The 20,910-nt window shown below is 35.2% G+C and overlaps 1 protein-coding gene across 1 annotated transcript; it reads right to left on the bottom strand.

The window, feature by feature from the left end:
* Nucleotides 1–10,580: 10,580 nt before the first annotated feature.
* On the bottom strand, nt 10,581–14,839 carry LOC133778031 (phosphoribosylaminoimidazole-succinocarboxamide synthase, chloroplastic). The gene is made up of 12 exons (XM_062217840.1): nt 14,460–14,839; nt 14,132–14,233; nt 13,724–13,853; nt 13,404–13,496; nt 13,243–13,331; nt 12,813–12,893; nt 12,013–12,102; nt 11,822–11,911; nt 11,586–11,636; nt 11,454–11,500; nt 11,002–11,059; nt 10,581–10,929 (listed from the first exon to the last, which is right to left on the bottom strand). Exons 1-12 carry the CDS (start codon nt 14,778–14,780, stop codon nt 10,870–10,872), a joined length of 1,212 nt encoding a protein of 403 aa, XP_062073824.1. The 5' UTR covers nt 14,781–14,839; the 3' UTR covers nt 10,581–10,869.
* Between the last annotated feature and the right edge of the window lie 6,071 nt (nt 14,840–20,910).

Genomic DNA, 20,910 nt, shown 5'->3' on the forward strand with positions numbered 1-20,910 from the left:
AGCACGGGTGCATAGCAATTGAAACTATACTTCGCCTCCTTTTGTTTTTTGCTTGACCCCTCTTTCTTCTTCTCCTCGTAGTGTTTCAATTGCTTCTTCATGTCCTTTTGAACTCCTTTGCTAACCTTCTTAAATGACAACTTCCCCCAAGGATACTTGAAAAAGTAATCAATATCCTCAACCATCCTCAGGGAATCTCCCCATATCGTTGTTGTCTTCTCTGGGGCATTCAGTACCCCCTCTATCAAATAGCACAAACCCAACTTAAATGCATCTTCTGGGTTTGTGGAGGCCTTCAATGCATCTTCCAACTGACCAAAACTAACCTTCGAATCACCATTAAAATATTCCTGGATGATCCGATCACTTGAAAGATGCTCTTTCAATTCATTTGGGGACTGTGATTTCCCAAAATTTAGCCCGGTAACTAGGGCAAACTCTGCAATACCAAATCTACACAGACTGTTGCCCAGGTAGAACTAACCCTCTTCAGGCTTCTTACTTTCTACCTTATGCAACATTAGCTGATGCAGCAGAACCCCAGAAAAACTAAATGGCTTCGCCTTAAAGAACTGTCCCAACGGGCATGCCTGTGCCCTTTCAATAAGACCATGCCTCTTAAACTGCTCTATAAGGGTATCCAAGTAGGCACTACCCCTATAAGTGACACGGCCAGGAAAGTGTTTCTCCAATGGCACAATAAGGTCAGGCATCTGGAAAAAAAAACAAAAAAAATGTTAAAAATGTAAAACAATCTGGTAAGGCAGTTACTATCGAGGCCTATCGAGTCCCATCGAGGCAGAAACTATCGAGTTCTATCGAGTCTTATCAATGCCTATCAAGGTGGGTTCCAAAAATCACAAAGAATAATATCATCGGGTTACTATCAAGGCTTATCGAGGTAAGGCCAAAAAACCAAAGTCTAGTAATATCGATTCCTATCGAGGCCTATCGATTCCTATCGAGATATGTCCTAAAAAATCCCAGAGTCTTGTATCATCGAGTCCTATCGAGGCCTATCGAGGTGGGTCCCAAAAATCCCAAAGCCGTGTATCATCGAGTCCTATCGATTCCTATCGAGGTTGGTCCTAAAAATCCCAAAGCCGTGTATCATCGAGTCCTATCGATTCCTATCGAGGTAGGTTCTAAAAATTCCCAAAGCCTTGTATCATCGAGTCCTATCGATTCCTATCGAGGCCTATCGAGGCACAGTCTAATCCAGTCCCTATCCTATACTATCGAGTCCTATCGATTCCTATCGATTTCTATCGAGTTGCATGACACATATCGAAAAAAACTCAGATTTCTTCATTCCCAGCCCCGATCTATCCTATGAACAAAAATCAACAAAAAAAACTAGGCACATACACATATTGCAGATTAAAAACGAAATCCTTCACCTTCGCTTTCTTTGAGGTTGTTTCCTAAAGATTTGGTTGGCTTGCTCGACGTTTTCTCCTTCCCTTTCTCCGATCGTCAAGTTCGACCCTTTGGGAGCCCTTGTTCGTGGAAGACAATGAAGGTTGGGTTCTACGGATTCAATCGAGGCCTATCGATTTCAAAGTTTGCTTGGTTCATGTATTTTGGGAGAGAATACGGAGAGTTTGAGAAAATTATGCCAGGGGTATTTTGGGTAGTAACGTCATTAGTAGCACCAAAACGAGAGTCTTATAGGGATAGGGTATTTTTCAAATGTAGTGTCACTTATTGCATTAAAACTCAAATTTCCCTTAATATTTTTATAACTTTTTGTATATATTATTTGTGGTATAAATTTAGGGGGAATTCTCCTATAGGGGCTTCACTTTTAAGCCCTACCGGTAGGGCTTTCAGTGTTTACAATCCGTGAACAGTTTTCGGCACGATTTTTTTTATGAAAGTGTATATTGTAGCTATTTAGAGCATCCTGCAAATTTTCATAAAATTCTGAATGGTTTACAGTACCGAAAACTAGGTTCAAACATGTTGTTGCACGCATGACTAATTTTTTTTATGCGCGTGGAAAACAACATGTTTGAACATAGCTTTCGGTACTGTAAACTATTCGAAATTTTCTAAAAATTTGTAGGATGCTCTAAATAGCTACAATATACATGGTCATAAAAAAAATTCGCGCCGAAAACTATTCACGGGTCGAGAAACACTGAGAGCCCTACCGGTAGGGCTTAAAGTGAAGCCCCTATAGAAGAATTGTCCATAAATTTAGTTGGTAAAATAATAAAGAATATATATTTTTAGAGTTGCTATAACCTCTCACATGGCCAAAATGTTACTCTTATGATGATATACACACATAATACCAATTTAAATAGGGAAATTTTATCACAACTTAGTGAAATTTTCTAATATCACAGCATAAGTTACTATCCCAAATACATGACAATTTCAAATTTTTAGACAAAAATACTCTTAACATTTAAACAGTCATTTTCTCTCTCAGTCTGAACTATCTCTCTCTCTCTCTAAAGTCTCTCATTGCATCACTCTCTAACTCTCTCTCTCTCATTCTAATCTTGTAGATCTTGAAAAAATACCAAAACTAAAAAAAAAATCTTAAACGGACATTTGATTGAAAAAAATATGAACTTCTAAAATTTTCGTCAAATTTCAATGCAGAGCATCGAAAATGCATCAAAAAAGCATCGTTTTGCCCAAAAATCAAATTTTCTTGCATTGTAAAAGCATCGAAACACTCTCAATTTTGCATCGAAAAAACGTCAATTTTGCATAAAAAAAAGTATTGATTTTGCATAAAAAAAACATCAATTTTGCATCAAAAAATCATCGTTTTGGCAAAAAAAAACAAGTTTTCATGATTACATCGCAAAAGCATCAAAACACTATCGAAATTGCATTGAAAAAGTATCATTTTGGCCAAAAATCAAGTTTCATGATTGTATCGCAAGAGCATCGATTTTGCATCGAAAAAGCATCGTTTTGGCCAAAAAACAAGTTTTCAATTTTCATGATTGCGCATCGAAAAAACGTCAATTTTGCATCAAAAAAGCATTGATTTTGCATTAAAAAAACATCGATTTTACATCGAAAAATCATCGTTTTGGCAAAAAAAAAAAAAAGTTTTCATGATTGCATCGCAAAAACATCAAAACACCATCGAAATTGCATCGAAAAAGTATGGCCAAAAATCAAGTTTCATGATTGTATCGCAAAAGCATCGATTTTGCATCGAAAAAACATCGTTTTGCCCAAAAAAACAAGTTTTCATGATTGCAATGTAAGAGCATCGAAACATCATTGATTTTGCATCGAAAAAGCATTGTTTTGCCCAAAAAACAAGTGTTCATGGTTGCATCGCAAGAGCGTCGAAACACCATCGATTTTGCATCGAAAAAAGTATCCTTTTGGCCAAAATCAAGTTTCATGATTGCACTGCAAGAGCGTTGAAATTGCATCAAAAAGTCATCGTTTTGGCCAAAATTCAAGTTTTCATGATTGCATCACAAGAGCATCGAAACATCATCGATTTTGCATCGATGGTGTTTCGATGCTCTTGCGATGCAATCATGAAAACTTAGTTTTTTTTTTGCCAAAAAGATGCTTTTTCGATGTAAAATCGATGCTCTTGCGATGCAATCATAAAACTTGATTTTTAACCAAAACGATACTTTTTCGATGTAAAATCGATTCAATTTCGATTGCAAAATCGATGGTGTTTCGATGCTCTTGCGATGTAATCATAAAAACTTGTTTTTTTTTTTGCCGAAACAATATTTTTTCGATACAATCATGAAAACTTGATTTTTAGCCCAAACGACATTTTTTCGCTTATCTTTTTGGGGGTTTTTTTTTTCTAAAAAAATGTGGTGTGGAATAATGATCTTAGGATACTATTAAGTTTCTTTTATGAATTTTTACGTGTTATAACTGAAATGTTTCTTATACGAGTCCATGACTATACTATGCCAGTTCTAGTTGTCATTTTCTGATTTCATGATTTGCCCTCTTTTACTTGTATCATCTCCCACTAGTTCTCATATAATTGACTCTATTTAGCAGAAGAATAGCAATCTTCTTACATGGTTGATTAATCAAGGTACATATAATTTCTCTCTTTTTCAGAATGACGAAAATTCTTGAGTGGAAACATGAAGAAAGACGTGACAAGAAAAAATGAATGTTCAAGAACCTGCTGGCAAGTGACAACTTTGCACTATTAACTGTTGTTTTTAGAAAAAAATCTCATCTTATTTTTGAGAAATAAATGATAAAACCCCTACAATGACAACCTTGAACTTTGCCTTCAGTCAATTCATATAGTGCTAGCAATCCATACGCATGGACCACCCCTTTGATGATTAGAATTGTAGAATAATTACCACTTATGAAACTGACTCCAAATCATCAGTAGCTACAGATGTTAAAGTCAGCCATATGAACAAGCAAGAAGATCTAACAAGTCCACTTTATTGAGATATTCTTTCCTTTGATTGTAGTGAGAGTCAAAAGTGCCAACATTTAATAGCTATAGTAAACCATGTTAGACTTTTATTTGGGCTTACATTATTTATTTTGATGTTTTTGATCCCTTGTTTATGGGCGCATTTATAGTAATCTAGTTGAGACAGAAGTGTGTGCTTTCTAGTTAACTGAAGCATTTGATGAGGAGACTCATTCCAACTAGGTTAATATAAGCTAAGTCTCATCCCCAACTTTATATATATGAATAGTCTCATAGCTATTCTGTAATCTGATAATCTGCTTAAGAAATAGAGGTCCTAGAAAGGAAAGCGTAGTTGGTTAGTATTGCACTAACAATTCACGTTTTCATAGGTATGTTTACTATATTTTTTAATTGTTTATTGTGTTCTAAGTTGTATGCAAAATTATTGATAAGATATTGTATGAATATCTAACATGTAGTATCAGATTGCCAATTGTATACGATTTAGAACCTATATTTTTTGTTTAACCTAAATTGAGATTAATCATTGATAAATCCTAAATAATATTCGTTATTATTTTATGTCGAAATTTTTATAGTTAGATCCTAAAATATTAGGGCTTTGTTTATCTCAAAATTATCTTTTTGTTCATATATTATATAATTAATTTCGTTACATATTGATGAAGAATTTTGTATTTGAAATTTTAGGATTTTTTCATAAATTCTCAATTTAATGGTTATTTTTCCAAATTCAATTATTGTATGTATTTATTATTGTTTGTAGAAAAAATACCATGCTTTAATTTTGTAAAGATTCGACCATTTACACATTATTTTACCCGAATATTTGATACATTTTTTTCACATATAATCTCTTAGATTTACACTTAATTTCTTGTTTTTGCTCGAAATAAACCCCATAAATCTATTGCTCATGATCCGTGGATGAAAACCCCTCATTAAATGCTAAAAAAACATTTTTCTGGCCAGAATGTCGTCGGACCCGACCAAGTCACAAACCGGGTCGCACAACTCATTTCACAGAAGCTGGAGGTTGAAGACAACCTTTTCCGACGACGCCCACTTGCGGCAGGCAGCGTGTGGGGTGCGTGCGGCATCTCCCGATGTCGTTTTTTGACGTTTCTTTTTTCCAATATTAATAGAATTTAGTTTATGAATTTTTTGTGATTTTTCTTTAATTTTTTAAAATGTTAAAATAATTATTATAGAATTAATCTCATTTACGTTGTCATAAAACATTAATAAATGATTTAAAATATTTTTTCCACAATTTTGAATCTCAAAAAATAATTTTAGTATTTGTTCGATCATTTGAACATACTCACTATTTGGAACAACATTTGTTTTTCATATACTCTCCACTCAAACAAAATATTTTAATTTTCATAAAAAAAATCCTACATTCTTTGTTGTTCTAAAGTGTCAAACTTGATTATTTGATGACTAAATAATGTGTTATAGTGGGACACATTGTTTTGATCATTCATAAATTTAATGAGCGATATTTTTTTATTTTTTTGGGAATTTGGTTGAAAATATTATAATTATTATCATCAAAGTAATTTAATTATATTTTTCAATGATTGTTTTATTGCCAAATTTCATCAGTTTAAAGAAAATATTTTCCTTGGATAATTGATATGTACAATTACTTACCCAAAGGAGATAATTATATATATTAATTAATGTTTCATGAAGTGTATTGATTATAATGCATGTTTAAAATTATTTGCCCAAAGGTAATATTTTTTATGTGTATTTTGTTTGGTTTGAATTAATATATATGCTTTGAGAATTTATTTGCCCAAAGGATAAATTTTTAATTTATATATATTTTTTCTATTTAACTTCATGGAAATAGATCATGTGTGTTATATTCTCACCCCAAAGGAGAGTTTGTGATGACCATCTTGACTCTATTTATAAATTTTCTTAATATGCTCATAGTTTAATCAAGTTTTGTCATTTTTCTTTTATATTGTAGTTTCTTTTTATGTGAACAACAATGTTTCATTTCAAATTCTGACCGAGTCCAACTACAAGAAGTGGAAACAAGATGTAGATTTTAGTTTTGAAATCATGGACTTGAACCTATGCATGCGTGAAGATCAACCGGTTGCTGTTACTGATGCGAGCACTACTTCCTAGAGAACTCTCCATGCATAATGGGAAAAGTCAAATCGTCTGAGTCTAATAACTATGAAAAGATCAATTCCTGAACATCTTTTGAGTGGTCTACATGAGACAACTAATGTCAAAGAGTTTTTAACTAATGTGGGAAAATTGTATGACACTAGTGAGAATGCTGAAACTGGATCTCTTATGGATGATATTCAAACCATCAAGTATGATGAAACTAAAGTAAGAGACTTCATTCTGAAAATTGTCAATGTTCAGTCAAAGCTAAAAGATCATAAGATTCCACTACCTGATTCCTATATTATTCATCATGCTCTCAATGCTTTTCCTGCATCTTTCAGTCTCATTAAGACAGCCTACAACACTTATAATTAAACATGGAGCATAAATGACATAATTTTGAAATGTGTTGCTGAGGAAAACAAGCTGAACATTAGAAGAATGAGTCAGCTCATTATGTTTCTCACCTCAAGCCAAATAAAGGAAAATGGAGATTCAAAAATCAAAGGAAAAACACTTCTAAGAACACTGATAATAAAAATGAGCATAACAATGGACAGAAAAGGAGAATGCTCGATCGCTAATGTTAAGTGTTTCTTCTGTGATAAAATGGGTCATAGAAGAACTGATTGTCACAAATTTAAGATTTGGCTAGAAAAGAAGAAATAACAATCTGGTACTCGTTTAGCTTGTGTTTGTTTTGAATCTAATCTAATTGATGTTCCTATTGATTCTTGGTGGTTGGATAGTGGTGCCACAATTCATGTTACTACTACCTTGCAGGAGCTAAGGGATCTCAGGAAACCAAATAAGAGGGAGTCAAAACTTAAAGTAAGAAACGATGTTGGAGTTGAAGTTTGTTACGTTGGCACCTTTATTCTTGAATTATAGACCAGTTTTAAGCTTGTTTTGAACAATACTTTTTATGTTCCTACTTTTAAGAGAAATTTAGTTTCAATTCCGCTTTTGGATAAACAAAGATATTCGTTTCTTTTTGCAAAATATAAAGTTGACATTATGTTTGACTCCAAAGTTATTGGAAATTGTTTTTATTCTGATGGTCTCTACAAATTATCTTTGGCTCCTTTGGTTTCTTCTTTTAATATTGAGAATACTATGGCTAAGAGAACTCGTATCAAGGAACATTCTTTACTCTTGTGACACAAACGGTTATTTCATATTTCCAAAGAACGAGTTGATAGATTGATTAAAGGCCTCTTGATGTTTCTGATTTGGACAATTGTGTTGATTGTGCTCGAGGGAAGTTAATCAAAACTCGTAAGAAAAGTGCCACTCGTAGTCAGAATCTATTAGATATTATACACGCCGATATCAGTGGGCCTTATTCTATACTCTTTGTAGGAAGAAATATTTTATCATTTTTATTAATGACTTTTCTCGATGTGGTTTTACTTATTTAATTAAAGAAAAATCAGATGCTCTTGATAAATTCAAAGTATTTCGGACTGAGGTTGAGAAACAATTTGGAAAAGTTATCAAGATTGTGTGTTCGAATCATGGAGGTGAGTATTATGGCAAGTACACTGAGACTGGACAAAATATGGGGTCTTTTGCTAAGTACTTACAGGATGGTGGTATAATTGCATAATACACTATGCCTGGTACTCCTGAACAAAATGAAGTTGCTGAAAGACGACATCGTACTCTTATGGATATGACCGAAAGTATGATGAGTAGATCTAATATGCCAGAGTTCTTATGGGGTGAAGCTATTTTGATAGCTACTTATATCCTGAATCGAGTTCCAAGTAGATCTATACCCAAAACTCCTTTTGAGTTATGGACTGGTAGAAAGTCTAGTTTGAACCATTTTCGTGTATGGGGTTGTCCAGCTGAAGTGAAGATTTATGATCCTACTTGAAAAAGTTAGACCCCAGAACAGTTCGCTATTTTGTTCATTAGTTATCCAGATCATTCAAAAGGTTATAGATTTTACTGTCCTACTCGCGGCACTAGAATTGTTGAATCTCAGACTGCCAAATTTCTGAAATTTAATATTGTTGAGAAAGTTTCTACTCCATCTCTTGAAATAGGGGAGTCATCTGGTGAAATTTTCATTCCTTTATCTTTTTCAAGAGATGATATAATACAAATAGATGATGCTCATAATGATCCTATTCCTACTCTTGTTGTTGATGCTCCCATTATGGAGGAGGCTCCTATCTTTGAAGAAGTTCCAGCTGCTGAAGACGTCATTCAAGATGGCGTTCAACAACAAACAGCAATTCCAGAAATAATTCCTCGAAAAAGATCTCCGAGGGCAAAGGGGTCAGCAATTTCTAATGATTTTTAAGTTTATCTTGGAGAAGGAGGATATTATATTGGTCATGTTGTTGATCCTGTGACTTATAGCAAAGCTCTTAAAGTGAGCAATCTTCTAAATGGATGGAAGCCATGAAAGATGAAATTGAATCCATGGAGAATAATGATGTATGGGAATTGGTTGAGTTACTTGTTGGTTTTAAATCAATAGAATGTAAATGGATTTTCAAAACCAAAAAGGATAATAAGGGTAAAATTGAAAAATACAAAGCACGTCTAGTGGCAAAGGGCTTTACTCAAAGAGAAGGTATTGATTACACTAAAACCTTCTCACCTGTTTCTACAAAAGATTCGTTCAAGATTATTATAGTCTTAGTTGCACATTTTGATTTAGAGTTGCATCAAATGGATGTAAAGACTGATTTTCTGAATGCAGAGTTGGATGAGCAAGTCTACATGTCTCAACCTGAAGGTTTCAAGGAAAGTGGAAGGGAGAACTTGGTCTGCAAATTGAAAAGGTCTATTTACGGTCTCTAACAAGCATATCGTCAATGGTACTTGAAGTTTGATAAAGTTGTGACATCATTTGGTTTCATAGAGAACACGTTTAATCAATGCATTTATATGAAGATCAGTGGGAGTCGTTATATTTTTCTTGTTCTTTATATGGATGACATTTTACTAGCGAGTAGTGACTTGGGACTACTAAATGAGACCAAACTTTTCCTATCTACAAATTTTGATATGAAAGATCTTGGAGAATCATCTTTTGTTTTGGGGATTGAGATTCATCGTGCCAGGAAATGAAAAGTTCTTGGTTTATCTCAAGAAGCTTATATCCATCGGGTGCTGAAAAATGTTTAACATGAATCTATGTAAACTCGATCTGTCTCTATTCTGAAAGGGGACAAATTTAGTAATCAACAATGTCCTAAGAACAACTTAGAGAGAGAAGAAATGTCAAACGTCCCTTATGCAAGTGTGGTAGGGAGTTTGATGTATGCTTAAGTTTGCACTAGACCTGATATTGCTTTTGTGGTAAATGTTCTTGGACGATATTTGTCTGATCCCGGACGTGATCTTTGGGTTCCTGCAAAGAAAGTTTTGAGATATTTATAGTGAACCAAGAATTTCATGCTTGTTTATAAGCAAGTTGAGAATCTCCAAGTTATTGGTTATTCATATTCTGATTTTAGTGGTACTGTGGATGATTTAAAGTCAACTTCTGGATACATTTTCACTTTGGCTGGCGCAGCTATTTCTTGGAAAAGTGTAAAACAGACTTTGATTACTTCATCTACTATGTATGTTGAGTTTGTAGCTTGCTATGGGGCTTCCTTGCAAGCTGTGTGGCTAAAGAATCTGATTACAGAGATACGAGCAATTGACTCTATTTCCTTACCTATGCTGATCTATTGTGATAATAGTGTTGTTGTTTTCTTTGCCAAGAATAATAAGATCAGTGGTGCTTCAAAGCATATGAAGATTATGTATCTTACTCTCAGGACCTAGTTAAGAAATGAGATATTATTATATAGAATTGCAAGACAGAATTGATGTGAGCTTTCTAATTAACTGAAGCATTTGATGAGGAGGTACAGGCTAACTAAGTTAATATAAGCTAAGTCCCCTCCCTAACTCTATATATATAAATAGTCTCATCGCTATTCTGTAATCTGATAATCTGCTTAAGAAATAGATGTCCTAGGGAGGAAGGCTTAGTTGGTTAGTATTGCACCAACAATTCATGTTTTCTCCATAGCTGAATCAGATATGTTTACTATATTCTTTAATTATTTATTGTGTTCTAAATTGTATGTAAAATTATTGATAAGATGTATAAATATCTAACAAACCACAGTACCACTTGGCTTGGTTTCTGCATCTCAACGACACTAGCATGGCCTTGAAGAAAATAAAATGTTGTTCCCCAGGAAAACCTACAAAAAGATGAAGATCCAATGCATCACTGGTCAAATGCCCATTTCTTGTCAGGCAAACTAGCGCTTCATGAGCTTAAGTTACTTGAGAGATGACAATGCCAGTGCAACTTTTCGAGATATTCGATCATGTATGGGCTCCTGAATGAAGAAACCAGATTATGTTACAGTTTGTCATGATAATGATAAAAAATCAGTCAATAAGACCTTTACCTCTGTTGATGGCATTTTAAATTCTGACTTTGTTATCGTCTCGTATAAGAAAATATATCTGAAGTCCAAAGATTACATTAGTGCTACATCAAATTGTTACAAATAAGAAGCTGCATGTTTTGATGTGCAAAGGTCAAAATGGTCGGATCATGAAAAGTAAAAGGATAATGGCATGGAAAAGCCTATAATGGCATGGAAAGGCAGATATATCCAGCAGCAGGTTCATGTCAACTATGATGGCATGGAAAAGCCTGATCTCTTTAGGGAAATAAATTATAAATTTTAAGTTTTTTCTCCTACTATATAAAATTTATATGCAAGTACTGATAGGAAATACCTAGTGGACATCCTTTGACAATCAACTCTGAAACTATTATGGAGAAAAATAAAGCCTCCAATATACATGAGCTATACCAGACATGCTTTAACAAGACCAAAATAAGTAGACATACCGCCAAGCTAGTTCACAAACAAGCTCTTCAGGAGCATCAGGGAGGACCTACACATTGGATAACCTCAGTGAGATTTGAAATTTTCTCATGAACAGAAAGAACCAAAAATAAAAATTTACTTAATGTAATTACCTTATCTTTGTATGGATCACAGTGATCTTTGAACCATAGCCTCAAGAACTCCTGAGATAAATAGAAATTATGAAGTGATCACTAGAAAGTTACTGGTAATTGGTAAATATCTATCGGTGAAGATTAAGCGCATGGAACTTGTGAATGAAATGCCTCAACAAGTGTCTGCTAGAAGATATACATGCAGAAGCTAGAGTACTACAGATTTAAAAACCAGGACATGACAAGAAATACACCTTATCAACATTTTCAGGTTCTAGACCATTCCGAAAGCATTCTTCATAAGAATGTGCAATCCAATATCTGCTTGAATCGGGTGTATGAACCTATAATTGCAGTTTAAGAATACAATACATCATCAAATCATCATTACTTGATTGAATATACAAGGACAGATAGCAATTAATATATTTAAGAAGACACAAACCTCATCGATCAAAAGAGTGGAACCATCACGTCCCTTTCCAAATTCATATTTGGTGTCAACTAATATCAAGCCATGCTCCTGAGCCACACGCTGCAACATAAAACATATTATAAAGCCATCTGCCTCAAAGGGCGCTATCTTTCTTTCTTTTCATCTTCTCTTTTTTTTCAGGGTTGAGGATAGGGATTGGGAAAAGTTGGTCTTTATTAAAAGGACAAATAACAATTTTTCTCCTAAACTATAACTTTTGTAGAGTTTTGCCCCTGAACTATTTTTTGTGGCAAAAATTCCCTTGAACTATAAAAATCATTGCAAACATGCCCTTTTTGTTACATTCTGTTTATTTATTTTTAAACAGTTTGCTATGTAACCACATATCACATGCATAGATACAATACGAGAGTCTATTTAACTAACTAAAATTAGTCAAAATTGAGTTTATTGACGCTAAACATACAAAAATTGGTTTTTAAAATGCACATACATATTTTCAAAAATTGTCATTATACCACTATGTATGTATGTATTTGTCTGTTAGGAATGTCGAATCCTGCTACATTAACGCAACATCAATGCTATATGAGCAAAGTGTTTAAAAAATGAACGAAATGCAATATAAGCGACACATTTTCAATAATTGCTATAGTTCATGAGAGATTTTTGTCATAAAAAAAAGTTAAAGGGGCAAAACTATATAGAGGCCATAGTTTAGGAGAAAATTTACTATTTACCCTAATTAAAATAATGTTTCTGAAAAAATAATAATAATAAGAGGAAAGTCATCTTGGATCAATATATACTTGTCCATATTCAAACAAGCTCAATGCTTTCCTACTTGCTTCCTCATAATCATCTTGACTCATCAGTCCACTTTTAATAATCTGCAAGGCAAATGCATCACATTAGCCAACTAAGCTAGCATTGTAGATTTCAACAACCAAAAGGAAAAGAGCTAGCACTGGAGAGACTTTGAGAGTACAAGCCACGAATCCAATGGATATCATTTCCCAGAAATAATAATAATAATATTTATATGTTGTCAATCAATGTGTACATATAAAAATATATAAATAAAAATCAACTATATATACAGTTCCGACTTCTTTCTTTTCTTCCTTCCCTCCTAGCGACCAATAGATGTGGACATAGTCTCAAGTCTCAACCCAAAGAACAAAGAAGACATACATCGTAAAAAGAAAGGGAAAATTAGAAAATAAACAGATATTAAACCTCATCTGGAGTCACAGGAACATCATGATCTGCAGCCTTTGTTGTAGGTGTGAGGATATTTTGAGGAAGCTTTTGATTTTTTACCAATCCTGCAATAAAAAGACCATCAGACAGAAAAAAATTTGAACTGAAAATAAGAAAGCACCGCATGATAATCTTACCTTCAGAAAGTGCATTGCCACAGTAATTGCGAACACCTTTCTTATAGACCGTCCATAGTGATGTCTCAGTGCTTCCAGTTACAAAACCTCTAACTATACATTAGCAGACAGAAAATGTCAATTAAATAGTTCGTTACTAATTCGATGTCAGCACAACAAAGAAGTCAATAAACTTAATTGATATAAAGAAAATTTGCAAGATGAATTATTAGTAAACTACTATTTTTCATAAATTCATCCAACCATTAGAAGGAAAAACTAAAAGATCATAACATTTTCAATCAAAGTGGAAATGAAAAAGGTAATCCAAAAGAACATACCCACAAACTCAACCGGAAAAACAGAACATTTTTTTGCAATTGTTACATTTTCATCTGGGGATGACACAATGGCATTGGGAGTAATGTGTCGAGTGTTGTCAAACCACCACAAACTTGTTTCGTTAAGAACCTGAAAATCACAAAACCAACTACATAAACAAAAATATAGAACCTGCAAATCGAACATCCAATATGTAGGTCCGAATTGGAAAAAGGGACAATACAAAAGGCAAAGAACAACACATCAATGGAGAAGCATAAAGGCTCAGTTTCAATAGAGGCAAAGGCCAAAGGGTAATACCATTCATTCAGTATGCTTTTCTAACCCGAATTTGAACTTCTCTAACAATGAATTCAACGAAATATAATAATCAAAATTCCCTTATAGAAGGGAAAAAAGGGGTCCACCTGGCCTTTGAATGGTATGGAAGCAAGAATTCTGTCAAAAGCACTCTGCCGATCCGTAGTGACTAAAACAAGGTAATCACCATTGTCATAAATATCTCTAACCTGGAAAAATAAAAGGGTGAGGAAAAAAATTTCATTAATAATTAAACTCAACTTCTTGCAAATTCAAAGGAAAACAAGTAATTTGCCTTAAATAGAGAAACCTAAATTCACCAATTTCATCAACCAACTTGTCTCAAAACCAAACAAAGCAATTGAATAAAGGAACTTGATTCTGGAGTTGGGACCAAAAAGCACGATTGATAGCATCAGTATAACTAGGGTTTACCTTTCCTCTGGTTTTGGATTTGAGGCCAGGAACCGTGAGTTGCAAATTGGTTTCGGATAAACAGTTCGGCAAGGAGGTTCTGATGGCGCCGGAAAGCTCTTCTCTGCGAGAACTGTTAACCAGCGTATCAAGGGACAAGGGTTGCTGCTGGTCTTGGTGTTGATTTCGGACCGCCATAACCGAGAGAGAGGTGGTTGGGAACTTCCTGGAAATGGGTTTGGCCGGAGTGAAGAAAGGGTTTGAAGGAACACGATGGTTATGGAGTTGGAGATTGGGTTTCAGGGTTTTGGGAGGGTTTAAGCCTCTCATAGACTGAGCCATTGCTGCTGCAATAGTGCTAGTGGTCACTCTCAGCCGAATGCTACACTCTTTCCTTGTAAATTTGTAAAATTGTAATGAATTTTTTTAGTTGACTTTTGACTTTGTGATGATATAATTTCTTCACTATACGACAAAATAGTTCCCTTTTTTAGAATAAACAGATTCTTTTCCCGAACTAGTGTGATTCATGCCCCTAAATTTTGTATGTTATTAAAAATTCTCCTTAAATTATATACATTTGTCTAATTATGAGACTATGATTAATTTCTGATTTACGTGGCTAACAAAATGTTGTTTTGTTAGTTTAGGCACTGACGTGGTATCAATTGTATAATTCAATCAAAAAATTAATATAAATAAATATTTTAAAAAATAATATATGTTTTTACTTCTTTTTTCCTTTTTTTATTTAAATACTCTTTGCTTCTTTTTATTTAACTATTAAAGAAATTAAAAAATCTTATACAATAGTAACTTTAATACCATTTTATTTGAACTATTTTGTTTTAGCTTTATTTGCATGTAAAATAAATTTCTTGTGTTGATTGATTATGCTTCAATTTTTTTCCTCAAAGATGAATTTTAAAAATTAAAAGGATTCCCGAACTCCCCGAGCCCTGATCCTAAAATCAGCAAAACTATATTTCGGGGCACCTGGGTGCAATCGCACCTACATAAAGTTTGAGCTTTCTGGGGCACTAGCGTGGTCGCGCCACAAACTCCGAAGCCCAAAATTGAAACAAATTCTTAAGGTTATGAGACCCTAGCATGGTCGCGCCACAACCTAGCGTGGTCGCGCTAGGTAGCCAGAAACCTAAAAATACCCAGAAATTATAGTGTTCTTCCCCAATCCTCAACTCTGCGATTCCCCGGCATATCAGACCCAGAAAATCGCCCAACCAGACTCTCCAGCAAGTTTATAACCACAAAATGCCCTATACAGCCCTAGCAACCTAATACCAATATTAATATACCACAAAAACTCACTCAAACTTATCAAAACAACAAAGCACCAAAAATTGGACAAGCTTGAGCCAAAGGTTTAGAAACTTACCCAAATCCGAGAATCCTAGCCAAATTTTTGAGTTCAAACTCATTCCCAAGGTTAGAACAACTACCAATCACGTTTACACCACCACCAACAACAACAACAACAACAACACCAAAAATTCCCTAGAAGCATCAAACTTTCATATTTTACCTCAACCTCAAATTGACCAAGAATACCTCAAAAAGAAATGAAAAACATAGCAAATAATCCATACCTCCTATGAATTTCAAAATCTATGGCGTGGATATGCTTTGGGCAGCTTCTAACCCTCTCAAATACCTCAATTCTTCTAGGAACTCCCCTCAAACTCCAAGCTTAGACTTGGTTCCTGTGTTTAGTGTCCTTGAATGAGTTCTTGAAAGTGACCAAGGAGAAGAGTGAGAATATTGAAAGTGAGAGGAAGGTTGCTGCCTATTTTGGCCTAATCCCTTGGTCAAATAACCATTATACCCTCCCTCTAAAATCCCATTCAAGGCATCCCCCAAGGGCAAATTGATCATTCCGCCACTAATCCCATTAAACCTCAAATAACACCCTACATTCTCTATTAAGTTACTAACCCTCCAAATATAAATATTTCTTCCAATAACGCTCCACTAATTCCCAACATACATAAAATCACCCAAAATACCCCTTGGGACGTTACAAAGACTGCCAGTAAGCATGTGGCCGACTTGGAGGAATGTTTCACTATGCTAAGGAAATACGTGTAACGCTCCAAAATCCTAACCCTGAGACCTCATTAGTGTACTAGTCATTTCAAATCGTTTTAAAGCTTAAAAACCAAACGATAGACTAATTAGGGCATAAGACTTTGTTAAAAACATGCATCATTCGGGTATCCGTAATTTAAAATAAAACATTTATCTTAAATGCAAGTGATCAAACAAAACTATTTTCGGTTTCCATTCATAATAAAACACCTTTAAATCTACATGAATCAAACTTTGGCGTTTACGTCCCTTTGATCTTAACAAGGTTGAGCGACTCTCATGATATACATTTCCTTTCTGGATTGGACTTCACCCATTGCCACGAAACAAAACTAACATATGACACCTGCTGTAATGCCCCAAAATCCCTAATGTGGTTTAATGGCTGGATTAGTAGGCCGGGAGAGCCATAATTGTTTTATTATGCCATTAAATGATTATATGCATGTTTATGTGATTTATGTTATAATCTGATGTTAAATGCATGCATGGGGGTCCACATTCGATTATAAGGGCATTTTGGTAATTTGGCCCGTTGAGGGCATAATTTGTATATTTTGGTGGATGCTTGTGAATAATTGTTGAGGCCACATTATAATGTGGATTTGTTCGAGCTATTCGGCATGAGACGATCTTTGATTATAAACTATCGATTTGGTCATAACAGGCTTAAGCTCGGGGCTCGGGGTGAGTCTTGGGGTGTTTTGGTGATTAGAGCGTTACCGGGAATTAAATGGTAACGAGTTATGAATTATTGGTATTTGAGAATATCGGGAATTGGAGGGTGTTAGTTATTATTAATGAAATAGGTGGGAAAGGACGGTTTTACCCTTGGGAGTCCTTAGAAACCTTTAAATGACCTAGGGGCAAAATAGTCATTTTACCCCTAAGTTATATATCAGCTTTGTAGATTGTAGAAGCTTACCAAAACAGAGCAAGTTCTCCCCTTCTCTCGTACATCCCTTCTCTTTCATTTTCCTTTGGAATTCTTGACCTTAATTTGAAGAACAAGCTAGGAAATCAAGGATTGGAGTTTATAAACTTAGTTCATCCATTGAAGTGGACACAAACCCAACTTGAAGTAACAATTCACCCATGAATTTAAGCTATACTCTGTTTTTCTTATGGTTTTTAGTCAAGGATTTTGATGTGGTTAGTTGGGAATTCATGGAGGTTTTTGAGAAAATTTGCTTGGGTTTTGCTGTTGGTATGTTGATTGTGTTGTGGTAATACTTGGTTTTGGATTTGGAGATGTTTGAGTAAGTTTTTGGAAGGATTGAAAGAGGGGGAAATGAGGTTTTAATGGGAGAAAACAGGGGTTTTTGGCTGCTGGGAGGCAATGCCATGGCACTTGGGAGGCAATGTCGTGGCATTGGGTGCAGAAGATTGAGGCTGACGCCTCTGTTTGAGAGGTGAGCCGCGGCATGGTGGAAGTAGGGTCGCGGCCCTTAAGAGCTTTTTAGGCCAAAAATGTGTTTTTGTCATGGGAACTCAAACCTTAGGCCTCAGGATCGTTCCTACTACTTGGTTTAGTAGGATTCGACGTCCTAGAGGTTAGATCTTGGTTCGAGAACTTTTCATTATTCATTTTATTGATGGAATCCCATATTTGGTTATGACTAGGTGACCGCTAAGGGACTAAAAGACTGATCGTTCTCAAGGGTCGTTCTTTTATTAATTCTCGCTCGAACCAGAGGTAAGAAAACTGCACCCCGTATATGACATGCGTGGTTATTATTGAGGCATGTTGAGTGTTTAAATGTGGACATTGATTGCATATTAAATGCTTGGAAAATCTTGCTTACTTGTGCATGGCACTGACTATTCAGAATTGGCATTGGCCGCGTGTTACTGACCTAAGAGTTAGGAACGACATAAGCGTCATGAACGTAGAGCCGGTAAAAGATTTGATCTAATCGACATCAGCATTGAATGACTCATATGGGGCATTAATGCTGGATCGACCCTAAGGTCGAAGAAAACTAAAGCGCTTGACTAGTTACTCAGAGTCAGGGCCAAAGGCCTAGGTGACTGTTTGTCACATGGTTAAGGGAACGGAATCCCACCGTTGTGACTCTATGGTCACTCGATAGGGTTATGTTGGTGACTATTTCATCAGATACCTATCTTGTTTAAGCTAGTGAAATGATCACTTATCTGAAAAGGGAACGGAACCCACCTTAGTGACTTAACAACTGTCACTCCTCTATTTTGGACTAAAATTCCTGGATGATTATTATGATCATCGGTTGATGTTATATTCTTGCAGTATTGAGTTTTCTTGCTGGGCTTTGGCTCATGGGTGCTATGTGGTGCAGGTAAAGGGAAAGAAAAGCTCACCCAGCCTTGAGTTGAGAGCTTAGGTGGTGCTGTGTACATATGCGGCCGCTTGACCACCACGACCAAGGAGTTCTCAGGGGAACTAGGGGGTTTACCCTATTTTTTCCGCTTAGATCGGCGAGTTGTAAATTTTATAATGTAGTGACCATTTTGCATTGTAAACAACTTGTACACATTTTTATGGGCCCATGAACAGTTTTATGTTTTAAATAAAATATATAATTTCCTTTTGATTGGTTTTCCACCTTAACCTGTTAATAACACCTAGAAGCACGTTTTTAACCAAAGAACTCAGGTAGCGAGTTAAATTCACGGTTCAAAGTTCACTGTGACCGTCTTGAGGTAACCAGGACGTTACACCTGCAACACAGAGTACCTGTGAGCTAACACCCAGAAAGAAGAGCTATGTAGGTCACAACCCTAAAGCACAATCATAAAACATATATTACTTCAACTATCACATCTTAAGTCATAACATATCATAACAGAGTCATAGCATATGATAATGTAACATAATAAAATCACAATGTTGTTTACCAATGTCATTCCGACCATTTATCAATATCATTTTGGCCATTATAACCACAAACATACCGCTCTTGTAACGACATACCCTTTACGATAGTCCACTACCCTTGCGACAATCCCTTGGTTCTTACCACATACCAAGTTAACAGAATGCATATTCCATTTCCACATATGTTATATTCATCATAACATACTCAAATCATGATATAACCAAATCTCATAAAGTCGATGTGAACATGCATCAATACACATAAGCATGCAATAATCGTAACCCTCATAACATATATGACAAAACATAGTCATACACATAACACGAACAATCATAACCATTAGATCACACCTACAGAACATTTGTGCACTCAAATGCACACCTTGTGTTTCAGTGACCACTCTTTCTACCTCAGGTCCAGCAGCAACGCATTCACCTCCCTTCAATTGCATTGCCGAGTCTTAAATCCAAAACATACAACATATATCATTTAGAGACTCATAACTTACCAAAGTTCATGAAGAAAATATTACACTTCCTAAGACCAATCAACCTTAAATTGTATTTAGGAAAGTCCTAAAAATTTCCCCAAGAAGTCAGGGAGGAAGTCCCTAACGAACCCCACTTGAAACAGCCTCAAAATGGCCTTAAAAAGCCAAAAAAATATGCCCTTGTGTGCTTCCAAGCGCTGTGACACTAATATTCAAGTTTTGGGTGCTATTTAAACCCAGATTTCTACGGAGTCGGACACTCCAACGCTCCTAAATGGCGATGGGGCGCTAATTCAAAACTTGCTCACCAACTCAACTTCGAACAGCCATAACTTTCTCAATTTAAATTTGTTTTGGATGATTCTTATTGGGTTTTTCTCATCTTGAATCCCTCTATATAATCATAAAATTCTTAGAGATCATTATGATACCAAAAATTCATGCAGCAACCCCTAACTCCATAACTCTAACAATCTCTTACAACAAAACTTCTTCTTCCTCGAGCTATCTTTCCAATCTTCAAAACCAACAATTATAACTTCCCTACCATGTTTCCAACCATTATAGATTGATATCTTAGTCTCTAACATGCATATAAACCAAGCATCCCAACCTATCATGCTTTCTAATCAAAACAACTATTAACATAACCCAAACCTTCAAGAACAATCAAAGAAACTTAAAATGTGTGAAAAGTTCTTACCAATATCATGTAAAGTATCCTGAGCCACAAAAATCTCCTCACAAAGCTTCCTAATTGAGCCCTCACACGAGTTCCTAGTGATTCATACACAAATAAAGAGATCATTCTTCTCCTTCTTCCTTAAATCTTGAACCCTAGCCTAGAGAGAGAGAGAGAGAGAGTTCTCTCCCTTGATCATGTGTAGAGTAGCCACCAAATTCAAATTGTGAGTCTAAACCTAACCCTAATATCTCACTTTCTTTTTATAATGATTCACTATTGCCAAATTACCATCTTACCCTTGATCTAAGCCATTCTAACAATTTCACTAAACCC

The sequence above is a fragment of the Humulus lupulus genome, chromosome 5, assembly GCF_963169125.1.
Source record: "Humulus lupulus chromosome 5, drHumLupu1.1, whole genome shotgun sequence".
Lineage (NCBI taxonomy): Eukaryota > Viridiplantae > Streptophyta > Magnoliopsida > Rosales > Cannabaceae > Humulus > Humulus lupulus.